This window comes from Salvelinus namaycush, chromosome 3, assembly GCF_016432855.1.
Source record: "Salvelinus namaycush isolate Seneca chromosome 3, SaNama_1.0, whole genome shotgun sequence".
NCBI lineage: Eukaryota > Metazoa > Chordata > Actinopteri > Salmoniformes > Salmonidae > Salvelinus > Salvelinus namaycush.
The window spans coordinates 53,064,323-53,078,282 of NC_052309.1; the positions used below are offsets into that span (position 1 = coordinate 53,064,323).

The 13,960-nt window shown below is 42.8% G+C and overlaps 1 protein-coding gene across 1 annotated transcript; it reads left to right on the forward strand.

Moving 5' to 3' along the window:
• Positions 1–1,661: 1,661 nt before the first annotated feature.
• Positions 1,662–13,960, forward strand: LOC120043913 (alpha-1A adrenergic receptor-like). The gene is made up of 2 exons (XM_038988517.1): positions 1,662–2,631; positions 13,419–13,960. The coding sequence occupies exons 1-2, from the start codon at positions 1,662–1,664 to the stop codon at positions 13,958–13,960; spliced, it is 1,512 nt and encodes a 503-aa protein (XP_038844445.1).

Sequence of the window (13,960 nt, forward strand, 5' to 3'; positions counted from 1 at the left end):
TAACTCCTTTTTGTGAACATGACCAATTTGTCAATGTACGATTTCTCTTAAATTACGATAGATAAATGGCTGGTTCTTTTTTTCCTGACACCGTATGCTTATGTACTTTGACGTGAAGCGGTCAAATTAGCACCCTACTTTACGTTTTTGACCTTTAATCCCAGAAAAATGGCCATAACTCAAAAAGCGTTGAGGCCTCGACGCCATCTTGTTCGGGGCCAACTGTCCATTACGTCTTCGAAATATTTTCCGTTTAGGAGAAAAGGCCACATGCATTTGCAATGTGCTTGTGCATTTGCAATATTATTTATTTTCCCTCTGGTGGGAATTTCCTAGACTGCGGAAAAATGACCAAAATGTGTTATTTTTATAAAACGGAAACCGAACGTCCGAGAGATTTAGTTTGATGACTTCCTGAAAGATCTCTCCCCCGCTCACGGCCCGACGCCGTCCGCGAATTTTAGAAACGTTGCAGGACGTCTAGTAAGGAACCTTACATTTGCAATGTGGCGTTTCTCACTAACCATATGGCGAGTGCTAAAATGTTCCCTTAAGGTATGGAAAGGCCTTGGAAAGTCCATAAGTGTAAGCCAACATAATTCATTATTTTACATTAACATGTAATACATGCATTATGAAGAAAATGGTGTAATTTAGGCTCCACGAAATATGAAATGGGTTATGAAGAAAATCGTGTATGGTTGCCTACATGACAAAAAGGCGTTCTGATTACAAGTGCACCAGTATCCAAAGTATTAAGCGAAATCAAGCACAGAAAACAGCATTGGCATTAATAAAACAATATTTCCCACGAATTAAGTCGCAGGTAAATGTGCGTCTTTTCTCAAAAATTCTGTTCAGCAAGTCTAAAACAGTACATATAGGCATACAACGACACATTTTAAAACATGGTTAAACAAAGACAACATTTCTGTATATTCATGACGTTGAATTAGCCATGAAGAAGAACAAAATGAAATATAAATTATCGCGTCTATATGGTTGTTGCAAAGGCTTGTGTCGCCTACTGGTTAAATTCGTGTCTTTTCGCACGAATTAAGTAGCACAGAAATTCGTGTATTTTCGCACGAATTAAGTAGCACAGAAATTCGTGTATTTTCGCACGAATTGAACCACCCCAAAAATGCACAAAAACGCACGAAATCTGCTGAAATACATTTTGTACATATATGCGCGAATTGAATGTGAGACTGTGTTGGCATGTCGGATGACGAATTGTGTAAAAAAAAAATAGGTCAATCCAGAAAGGGGAGGAAAGGTTGTATCTTGTGCGCATGGATGCGGGAGGGGTCACTCAGTGGTGTCGCTGTGTTTCAGCAGTTTGTATCACCACGGTGGGAGCGCTGCAGTGGGGAGGGAACGGAGTGAGAGGCGACAGTCACGACGACTGCAGTAACTGGTTAAAGTTATATAATCATGTGTTATGAGACTTAATTTTTCCAGACAACATCATGGGATTATGGAACCACACCATAAAAGGTCATTGCGCTTTTTCTCGCAGTTTTGCGCTCATTCTTAGTAATTGTTTTAGTTTGATTACCATTGAAAATGAAGTACACAGGTGATGTAACAAAATAAACAAAGTTTGTGTTGATCCATGGATTTACACATATCTGGTATGGAGGAACAGGGTCGTCAACATGAATTTTGATACTGCTGATGAAGTCAACTTCTGGAGTAACCGTTCCTCGGAGCTGTACTCGGGGACACAGGGACCATTATCTGCAAATAATTCCAACTTGACCACAGCAAATGACACAGACAATGACACATACACGAGTCCGCTGGATCTTACCCGAGCCGTGTCCGTTGGTATAGTTCTGGGTGCGTTCATTCTGTTCGCAATCGTGGGCAATATACTCGTAATACTTTCCGTTGTATGCAACAGACACCTGCGCATCCCAACAAACTATTTCATTATCAACCTAGCCATTGCGGACCTGTTGCTGGGTACAACCGTGCTGCCCGTGTCTGCAACATTGGAGATTCTTGACTACTGGGTATTCGGGAGGATATTCTGTGACATCTGGGCGGCAGTGGACGTGCTATGTTGCACTGCTTCCATTATGAGCCTGTGCGTAATATCCATAGACCGTTATATAGGAGTGCGCTACCCACTGCAGTACCCCTGTATAGTAACGGAGAAAAGAGCCCTTTTGGCCATGCTCGGTGTTTGGGTTCTCGCTACTGTCATTTCCATCGGACCTCTGCTCGGGTGGAAACAACCACCTTCAAATGACGACACCATTTGCCCCATCACCGAAGAGCCCTTTTACGCACTGTTCTCGTCATTGGGTTCATTTTACATACCTCTGGCTGTCATCCTTTGCATGTACTGTCAGGTTTATGTAGTTGCCAAACGGACCACTAAGAACTTAGAGGCGGGGGTCATGAAAGAACACATGGACTCGAATGAGCTCACGCTCAGGATCCACTGCAAAAACGCACAGCTGCAGGAATACTGCGGCGCAGGCAAGGGCCAGACACGGAGCACGCTAACAGTCAAACTGCTCAAGTTCTCCCGAGAGAAGAAAGCTGCTAAAACGCTCGGTGTCGTGGTGGGCATGTTTATTCTCTGCTGGCTGCCATTCTTCCTCGTGCTGCCCATCGGTAGGTTTGGAGTTTTGTTGAGCAAACTGTTGTCATTATTGCCCCCTAGTTGCATTAGGTTAAACTGAACCACATAACTGGTAGATAGATATATATATAGACAGACAGACAGACAGACAGACAGACAGACAGACAGACAGACAGACAGACAGACAGACAGATAGATAGATAGATAGATAGATAGATAGATAGATAGATAGATAGATAGATAGATAGATAGATAGATAGATAGATAGATAGATAGATAGATAGATAGGACACTGAATGCATTCATTCTGTTAATAACAAAGACACCTTGAAAATGAGTGTGGTCACCAGGCACGAGCACAGATAGGGCTCTACCTGTGCAGAGCACATGACCCTTTGCCCTTCCGGTCTCCAAAGTGCCCTTTTGGGTGGTGGTATTATTTTCCCCCAAAAAAATATATATTTTTGTATAATTCTTTTGTCATTGTTGTTCGGAACCCATTTCCCGCAAGTCATCAAGTTCGCCACCCCCCACCCAGTCTGTTGGTTGCGCATGTAGATCGTTTGTCCTTCCGCGTCACTTTACACACAGACAATGTCAGCTAAACATAGACTGAAGATGCTTATCTGTCTCTCTGTGACGGCCGAAAACTTCATAGTTGAATATTAATAGCCGAAAAAGTTCGCAATGTTATAAACAAGCGAATCAAGGCCACATTTTTTCAAATTTAAAACAAGCCAACTGAATGCTAAATATAAGCTAAATATTGACATCACTTTCATGTAGGCCTATGTGCAATCGATAGACCTACATCTGAGCCGCTACAATGTTCTTATCTATTAAGCCCATAGGCTACTATTATCTAAAAGCTTACGCATTTCACTGTAGCCTAACCAATAACCAAAAGGTCAAAATATTAGGTATATGTCAACGTTGCTTAACTTGCTACTTCATGTTTAATTATTTTAATTGTTTATTTATTTCATTGTAGAATAGCTGTAGCCTAGGCCTACTTTAAGATCAATTCCTGCCTGTCCTTAGGCTACAATGATTAGTTGAGCAAAATTTGCGAAAACCATTGTCATATCCTATTTGTAGGACACATTGATATTTTCTACAGCAAACGAGGGAATGAGCGACTTTTACAGTTTACACAAACTGAAGAAATTCGGAATTTACATAAACCAACATTGCATACAAAATAGCACGAGAACGCTTAGAATACATAACACATGGCAAACATATAAAACAAACACTTAAATACATAATAGGCTAGGTTTTCTCATAATTGGAAAACTGTACTGTGTACAAAATATCTAAAAAAGATGACTTCGAATAGCCATAAAACATATAAAAGCTACAGCGATCTCTTTGGCCTGTATACTAAACATTTTCAGCACGGGACAGCTCCTGTAAAGGCCGTTCCGTTTCATATTGTAACAAGTGCACTGCGTGGTGTTTTGGGAAACGGGTGTGACATCTTGGTGTGACAGCCGTTATTTTTAGGATGCATCGTTAAAACACTCGTAAACCTAAATTCCATCACTATCGGGATTCCGGAAACTCGGCTCTGGCCTTTGTCCCAGTCTGCCCTGTACGGGTATTGCGCACGCCCGGTATCCAAACATGCGGCTTGAGAGATGCGGTCACTGTCCGAGTGTGTGCAGCTAGCTACCTAGTATAAATATCAGCAGTACTGCCACAACAGCATTGTATTTGATTAATACTTGATAACATCAGATTTAGCCTACATCATTCGGTCTGGCTGGCTGATATGCGCAGCAGAGAGCGACAAAAAGACAGAGGTAGGCGAAATCACAATCAGTAAAATAAATTAAACTAGCTAGCAGATCAACATCAAAGATCAGCTGATAACCGACTCCCTTTTACCAATTTCAATCATGTCTTTAGGATACACTGTAACTAGGTTACTTACAATTTGTGATGATGAGAAAAAAAATATGTTTTTTTATCTTTACAGGCATTTTGGTACGTTATGAATTTCGAGTTATGATTTATGAAAGTAAAACAACAAATCAAGCAGGGTGCCCTTTTTTTTATTTGGAGCACCTGCCCCCTGAAAGGTCTGTGCATGGCGCTGTGTGTGTGACGTAAGACGACAGCATCTATCTGTACAGGATATTCTCTGCTTATCATTCTCACACAAGCACACAGGCATTTATTTACACACACACAGTCTCTCTCTCTCTCTCTCTCTCTCTCTGACACACACACAGATACTATTTTTTCCATATACAGTATGCCAATAATGGAGAGTTTTCATAAGTCTGATGGTAGCCATGTCAAAAATAAAATCATTTGGTAAGGCAGAAAAGGGGTTAATCAGACGCAGTAGGTCTACACCCATGCCAAAACGTGAAAGTGGGCTATGACAGTAAAATACAGCTTCCTTTTATTATCAAAAGATGAACATGCCAAAAAAGATTGAAAAAGACCATACTTCCTAGCCTGTGGCACCAGAAAATGGAGGTAGCTAGTTAGGGGTAGCTTGGTTATAGCATAAGGGTGCAATCTGGTGTACTAATAAATCATTTATTGTGGGTGCTAATGGGGGTGGTTGGCCTATTCGTGTGTGTGTTTTAGCATCGGCAAGCCTCTATCTTGAGCTTCCCATGTTCCCAGCACCTCTTAAATCAAGTGAGCAACACATTACACATGACAGTGGATTCCTCCTACATCTGTTGTTGACATGGAAAAGTTCAGAGAGACGAAACAGACTTTTATACATGACCATCCCCCCGCCCTCTATATTCGTCTATATTTACAGATTTGTGCCAACCCTGAAATACCAAATCCATTTAGAAATGTATACCGTAGCATGCTCATGCTCTTTGAAAGTCTAATTTCCAAGTATCAGGCCCACAATCTTCATTCTCTCCATGTGGACTTCACACAGTTAACTGGACATTTTTCATTTCAATTTTGTAAAGCAAAAAGCCAATAGGCCTATACCACTAGGAGAGTAAATAAATACAGGAGCTACTATATTTTCAATGATTGATTACTGGTATACTAATTATTTTGTGTTTTTACCTAACCAGTGTGTCTATCACATCAATAAATCCTGAATCAAGGGTGATATCAGTCAGTCATGACCTTGCGTGAGATAACAGAAATATACAGTTTTGTGGTGATAATCAGGTTATTTGGCTTTGCTCAAATTACCCAGTTATAATGTCAAATTGTGGCTCCCTATTGGTTCCTGAGGCCTCCTCAGGGTGTGGTATAGACTGGCTGTGTGGATGACAGAGATGGAAACAATAATATACGCACTGAGCAGAGCGGTGACCTAGCCTGGCCACACCATGGAAGTGGAAGCATTGTGTAGAGTAGAGGGATGGCATCTAGTAAAAATCACACAGAGTACTTGATGGTGAGCAATCAGACAGTGCTTTGGGTAGTAGCCTAGTTAGTCAAGTTCACAAATCATGTTATTATTATTTACTTAAGGTATGGAGATTGGGAGCGGTTATTATCTCAGTTATCCAATAAAGCCCTAGATATAAAGAGTAATAATTGGCATATAGATGGTGTTTTCAGTGGAAATTAATGATAGTCCTTACAAAGCACTCCCTTAGACGAATTGGATAAAAATAGCTGGGTGAAGAATTCTTGGTGTTCATATTTGACAGACTTGTTGCTATTGCAACTGCCAAGATTTTAAAGTATATTTGTGAGAGCTTTTGCAGATTGTGTGTGACATTAGTTCCACTTTTCAATGCCAGTATAAATTGTACAATTTTCAAACTCTCTGCCTTGACCCGCCAAGGGCATGTTTTGTTTTTGTCACCCAACATGATGTAGTAACCACAAACTATTGTGCTCTGTGATCTATTGTGCCTGTATTTTATGGCATGTCCTCAGGCGGAGGTGGTGAAGAATTGAAGGATAGATTTTATGGGACAAACAGGAAACCGCATTTTTTCAATTGACAACTGACGGTGGTGATCAGTATAGTGGTTGAGGGCGTTTTGCTTTTTTCATCTCAGAACTCGCTAGATGAACCAAAATATTACCTGCTAAAGATACTGATCTTCCAATTATTGTTGCTTTCCAAGTTACGTAACCAATATTTACTATTTTACCAAGGTTACAGTTAAATGCATATGCATGATATTGCATTCCCACCATATTTCATAGATGTTTCCCATAATGTTTCAGATTAGCCCAAATTCTCCAGTGAGCTGGACCTTGAGCGTGACATGATGGTGATGGGTTCCTGATGCTTTTAGAGGGCAGGGGGCAGGATTGCAGTGGGAATGCCAAGGCCCTCATTCAGTAGGTCCCACTTACTATCATGCATCTTAAGCACTCTTTAAAAATGGCCTTTGACATTATATTTTATTCCATGCTTTTGTCCATTAATGGGTGTGTGCGGAGCTGTCCAAGGGCATTAAGTTCCCAGGTAGATCTCAGGGTCTTTCTCTGGCGCCATGGCTGCCGTTTTATGGGCTGTTTACCAACCATGCTATTTTGTTAGATTTTTCCACACTGTTGGTAACTTATTTTGTACATATTGTTGCTGCTACCGTCCCTTATGACCGAAAAGAGCTTCTAGAAATCAGAACAGCGATTACTCGCCTTGAACTGGACGAATAATTTCTCTTTAATGAGTCGGACGAGAGGGATTTACTCCAGACACCCGAACAGGCCCTCATCCCGTCATTCTCAGAAGAAAGAATCGGAAAAGATCATGCGGAAGGAGATCGGGGTGCCTTGTGAGGATCCGCCGAAGATTGGATAATGTGCCCTTGCCATCGATACTTTAGGCCAGCGTACAATCGCTGGATAATAACTTGGACGAACTAAAAGCACTTATATCCTACCAACGGGACATTAAAAACTGTAATATCTTATGTTTCACCTAGTCGTAGCAGAATGATGACATGAATAACATACAGCTGGCGGGATTACATTGTATCGGCAGGATAGAACAGCAGCCTCTGGTAAGACAAGCGGAGGCAGTCTATGTATATTTGTAAATAACAGCTGGTGCACGATATCTAAGGAAGTCTCTAGGTTTTTCTCGCCTGAGGTAGAGTATCTCATGATAAGCTGTAGACCACACTATCTACCTAGAGACTTTTCATCTGTATTTTTCGTAGCTGTCTGCGTACCACCACAGATCGATGCTTGCACTAAGAACGCACTCAATGAACTGTATACCGCCATAAGCAAACAGGAAACCCTTATCCAGAGGCGGTGCCCCTAGTGGCCGGGGACTTTAATGCAGGGAAACTTAAATCCATTTTACCAAATTTCGACCAACATGTTAAATGTGCAACCAGAGGGAATAAATCTCTAGACCACCTTCACTCCACACACAGAGACGCATACAAAGCTCTCCCTCGCCCTCCATTTGACATATCTGACCATAATTCTATCCTCTTGATTCCTGCTACAAGCAAAAATTAAAGCAGGAAGCACCAGTGACTCGGTCAATAAAAAAGTGGTCAGATGAAGCAGATGCTAAGCTACAGGACTGTTTTGCTAGCACAGACTGGAATATGTTCTTCCGATGGCATTGAGGAGTACACCACATCAGTCACTGGTTTCATCAATAAGTGCATCGATGATGTCGTCCCCACAGTGACTGTATGTACATACCCCAACCAGAAGCCATGGATTACAGGCAACATCCTCACTGAGCTAAAGGGTAGAGCTTCCGTTTTAAGGAGCGGGACTCTAAGCTTATAAGAAATCCCGCTATGCCCTCCGATGAACCATCAAACAGGTAAAGCGTCAATACAGAACTAAGATCAAATCGTACTACACCGACTCTGACGCTCATCGGATGTGGCAGGGCTTGCAAACTATTACAGACTACAAAGGGAAGCACAGCTGACACGAGCCTACCAGATTAGCTAAGTTACTTCTGTGCTCGCTTCGAGGCTAGTAACACTGAAACATGCATGAGAGCATCAGCTGTTCTGGACGACTGTGTGATCACGCTCTCCACAGCCGATGTGAGCAAGACCTTTAAACAGGTCAACATTCACAAGGCCACATGGCCAGATGGATTACCAGGACGTGTACTCCGAGCATGCGCTGACCAACTGGCAAGTGTCGTCACTGACAATTTCAACCACTCCCTGTCTGAGTCTGTAATACCAACATGTTTCAAGCAGACCACCATATTCCCTGTGGCCAAGAACACTAAGGTAACCTGCCTAAATGTCTATTTACCCATAGCACTCACATCTGTAGCCATGAAGTGCTTTGAAAGGCAGGTCATGGCTCACATCAACACCATTATCCCAGAAAACCTAGACCCACTCCAATTTGCATAATGCCCCAACAGATCCACAGATGATGCAATCTCTATTGCACTCCACACTGCCCTTTCACACCTGGACAAATGGAACACCTATGTGAGAATGCTGTTCATTGACTACAGCTCAGCATTCAACACCATAGTTTCCTCAAAGCTCATCACTAAGCTAAGGACCCTGGGACTGCACACCTCCCTCTGCAACTGGATCCTGGATGCAACTGGATCCTGGACTTCCTGACGGGCCGCCCCCAGGTGGTAAGGGTAGGTAACAACACATCCGCCATGCTGATCCTCAACACGGGGGCCCCTCAGGGGTGCGTGCTCAGTCGCCTCCTGTACTCCTTGTTCATTCATGACTGCACGGCAAGGCACGACTCCAACACCATCATTAAGTTTGCCGATGACATAGCAGTGGTAGGTCTGATCACCAACAATGACGAGGCAGCATATAGGGAGGAGGTCAGAGACCTGGCCGTGTGGTGCCAGGACAACAACCTCTCCCTCAACGTGATCAAGACTAAGGAGATGATTGTGGACTACAGGAAAAGGAAGACCCAGCACACCCACATTCTCATCGACAGAGCTATAGTGGAGCAGGTTGAGAGCTTCAAGTTCCTTGGTGTCCACATCATCAACAAACTAACATGGTCCAAACACACCAAGACAGTTGATAAGAGGGCACGACAAATCCTACTCCCCCTCAGGAGACTGAAAAGATTTGGCATGGGTCTTCAAATCCTCAAAAGGTTCTACAGCTGCACCATCGAGAGCATCCTGACTGGTTGCATCACTGCCTGTTATGGCAACTGCTCGGCCTTCCGACCGCAAGGCACCACAGAGGGTAGTGCGTACGGCCCAGTACATCACTGGGGCCAAGCTTCCTGCCATCCAGGACCTCTATACCAGGCTGTGTCAGAGGAAGGCCCTAAAAATTGTCAACGACTCCAGCCACCCTAGTCATAGACTGTTCTCTCTGCTACCGCACGGCAAGCGGTACCAGAGTACCAAGTCTAGGTCCAAGAGGCTTCTAAACAGCTTCTACCCCCAAGCCATCAGACTACTGAACATCTAATCAAATGGCTACCCAGACTATTTGCATTGCCCCCCTGCACCACCTCTTCACTCTTTTACGCTGCTGCTGCTCTCTGTAATTATCTATGTATAAGTCACTTATATATTTCTACCTACATATTACCTCAATTACCTCGACTAACCAGTGACTCTGTACCAGTACCCCTGTACATTTTTTTTATTTAACCTTTATTTAACAAGGCAAGTCAGCTAAGAACAACTTCTTATTTACAATGACAGCCTAGGAACAGTGGGTTAACTGCCTTGTTCAGGGGCAGAACAACAAATGTTTACCTTGTCAGCTCGGGGATTCAATCTAGCAACCTTTCGGTTACTGGCCCTTGGCTACCTGCCGCTATTGCTGTTTATTGTTTATTGCTGCTCTAAATTATTGTTATTATTATTTATTTATTTGTAATGTTTTTTTCTTAAAACTGCATTGTTGGTTAAGGGCTTGTAAAGTAAGCATTTCACTGTAAGGTCTGCACCTGTTGTATTCGGCGCATGTGACAAATACAATTTGATTGGATTTGATTTGATTCCTTGCCTACACTATCATAATCAGGTATGTGTTAGCAAACATGCCCAAACTAGAAAATGGATAAATCCTTCCTATAAAAATGAACTGCTCCTTTTGGCTGAATCTGTAGTCAATGTTTCGGTCCTAAAATGGAAATACCAGTTATGTAGCTAAAATGCGTAGGACAAATAGTAATTTGACAGCATCAGTGATAAAAGTAAAAATATTCCCAGTCTGTCTGGACCTCTGAGAAATGAATGTGCCGACATGACTGTTGTTTTCTCATTCCATGTTACTCAATCAATGCCCGGGCATACAGTTCCTCTAAGGACCTCCACATTGGTAGAAGAGGGCATGGACTGAGAGATTCCATTTGAGATTATTTCTATGTATGGCGATTGATTGTGAAACAATGATAGATTGAGGAGTTTGCTGCATTATCCTGAGGTCTCCTCCCCCTCCCTCTAGCATGCTGTTTTTTAGCAGCACTCAGGGCATAGCCAGGAGATGTGTTGAAACCCAGCAGCCTCACAGGGCACTGCATACTGGAAGCCTACTGTAAATTTGACTGTCCCCCATTCATAGTCAAATGTATTGCATCAGTCTATGCTTTGTTGCTTACTACCTCTTCTCTCTAGAGCAACATTGGCTACCTTTCTGTGTTTGGCTCATTAGTTTGTCAGAATTCAGCAGCCGTCATGTCCGACTCAGTCATTTTGTAGATAAGACGGGCAGTCAATGTTGTCCGGATGTGTGAAAGACGTGGCGAGTAGATTAAATGGTCAATTGGTATGTGTAAATAAAGCCCTAGGAGATGGACTGTGCAAGTGGAATTGAGAGAGAAGTTGGACAGAGTGCACTGTGATTTGTGAGCGTGGATTCCACAGTTGCACGGCGCGAAGAAGCATCCTAAATCTTTGCATGTAAGCACTATCAGAGTAAAGTGGGTTCCTGGCTTCCAGTGACTAGGGAGGTTGGGGGATGAGGACGTTACAGTTAGTGGAATAGCGTTGTGGAAGCTCCGGCTATGAAGGCACTTTGCACTGGACAATAAAGCCAGCCAGTAGCACATTATTAAAGTGTAACCACAGTCTCTCCTAGGGACAGGCTGGGAAATGACAAATGTGTCCTTGAATTAGATGGTTCTATGAGCCATGGCTCTATTCTGAGGAAACACTGTAATAACTCTTGTTAAACCTCTCTCCATCCCAAAGCCGAAAGAGAGACATAGGATAGAATGCAACATCTTTCTTTTCAGGTTTTCATCCAATAACGTGACAGCCAAGGCTTCTGTGGCAGGACACACCAAAGTGGATGATTACCCACAATGCTGAGTCCAAAAAGCCCAAAAAAGGGGATGTGATGTGCATCATTGGAGGAGTGCGAGGGTTGTTAAAGATCGGACTCCCAGCAGTGAAAGCCTCTGGGATTAGTGTGCCTGTAAAATGGGGAAGAATTTGGAATGATGACGGATGTCTGTGACCTTTGTTTATGAGCTGGAGACAGCAAAGATGAAACTTGGAAAAGTGCACAGTAGTGTCGGCACAGTAGTTTTATAGCTTACTGTAATGATTTCTATATTTAATTAGGCTGCTTGTAAATCCTGCCTATATCTTTTTAAATCTTTTTTTCAATATTATTGGAAGCTTAGTAGCTTATTCAGAATCAGTGGAAGCACATGCATGGTTGGTAGGGTTGACCTCAGTGATTAAAGGCCCAGTGCATTCAAAGTGCAGTTTTGCCTGTGTTTTGTATCATATTGTACAACAGCTGATGAAACTAACATTGAAAAAGTGTGAAAACATTTGATCAGTGTTATTTCCTGATAATTGCTGGTTGAAAACACAATCTACACAGGACCTTCTAATCAGCAGGTTTGCATGGGCGGGAATTTTCGTCTTTCCATGATGACATCACCATGCGGTAATTGGTTAATAGACCAATAACAAAGAGTTTTCAGTTTCCCCCCTCAGACCATTCCCAGACAGTCCTAGCGAAATTCTTGCAAGAGAAATAGTTTTTTGCTAAAAAGCTATTTTTGCCCATTTTATTTCAAATCTATTACAGTAAGGTACTTAATTGTGACCCATAAATTATTTGATATTGATATAAAACAGCTGAATTGGGCCTTTAAGGAGAGTATAGTACTGTACAGTAATGACGTGTGCTGTCAGTGAGTCATGCTATCTTTCTCTAAAACATTCCAAAACAGGAAACAGTCAAGACAGTAGAATCAGCACCAAAATGGTAATACTTGGAATTACTGTGTAATCAGTGTAATAATTGGAGACCCACCAATCTCTATATCTCTATAGTGTATGATACTCCCGTGTCACTACACACCTGGGGCACGGGAGTATCATACACTATAGATTGTGCCCTCTATACTTGAATGAATGTATGATTAAAAATAAATACTTTTGCCAGTTGTACAATTGAAAATAGTGTTTAATGCTTCAACAAAACTATCAGACAGACACAGAAGAGGGTAGTAAAGAGTTGAGTGAAGCCCTGCCTGTACTCTTTAAAAGTTCTCATGAGCTTCGTCACTGATCATTGATCTGAAAAATCCGGGAAGGGGAAATCTTAGCAATTGAAACCCTACCAAGCCTATATTTCACCTTTCCCGTCTTTCCAGATCCGTGGTCTCGAGCGAGAGGAGGATGCCAGTGATAAAGTAGCTGCTGGTACATTGACTATCTGTGAGGTTCTTTTGATGAATGCTGCCATCTATTGATCACCAAACATAATGCATTGAAGAGATGGTTCAGCGTTTACATTGTTTTCTCAGATACAGTATATCTACCACCACATCTTATATTTAAAACGTCATGTTAAGTTAAAATATATAACAGATATAAGATATGTATAATTACATCGTTTTTGGAAATCTCTGTCCATTTATAACATGTTTTCTCCATGTAATGTCCCAGGGTCATTCAACGCCAACCTACGTCCCCCGGAGACGTTCTTTAAGGTGATCTTCTGGCTGGGCTACTTCAACAGCTGCCTGAATCCCATTATCTACCCCTGCTACAGCCGAGAGTTCAAACAGGCCTTCATCCGCATCCTCAAGTGCCGCTGCCATCAGAAGAAAAAGCAGAAGGGCTGGAGGGCCTACTACAACTACCGTTCCTCTCACCCGGGCTCCACCAACAACTCCTACCTGAACGGGAGCCAGCAGACCCTGTCCTCTGTCAATCCCAGCCCTCGCTGTGTGAGCAAAGGATCCGGCTCTTGCCTGGAGTCTGGGTGGGGCCATGGCTCCCTGTCTCCCTGCCTGTCTCTGCCTGGGAGCCCCTTCACCAGCCAGATGAGGGCCATTCCTGGAGCTGTCTGCCAGAGCACCAGCAGAACTATCAGAGTCAACCTGGCCTCCCCCCTGGCCAGGGAGTCAGTGCATGCCAATGGACAGAGTGGGAATGGAAAGGTGGAGCATGGAGCAATCAGGGCAACACCTGAGACAATGATGTAA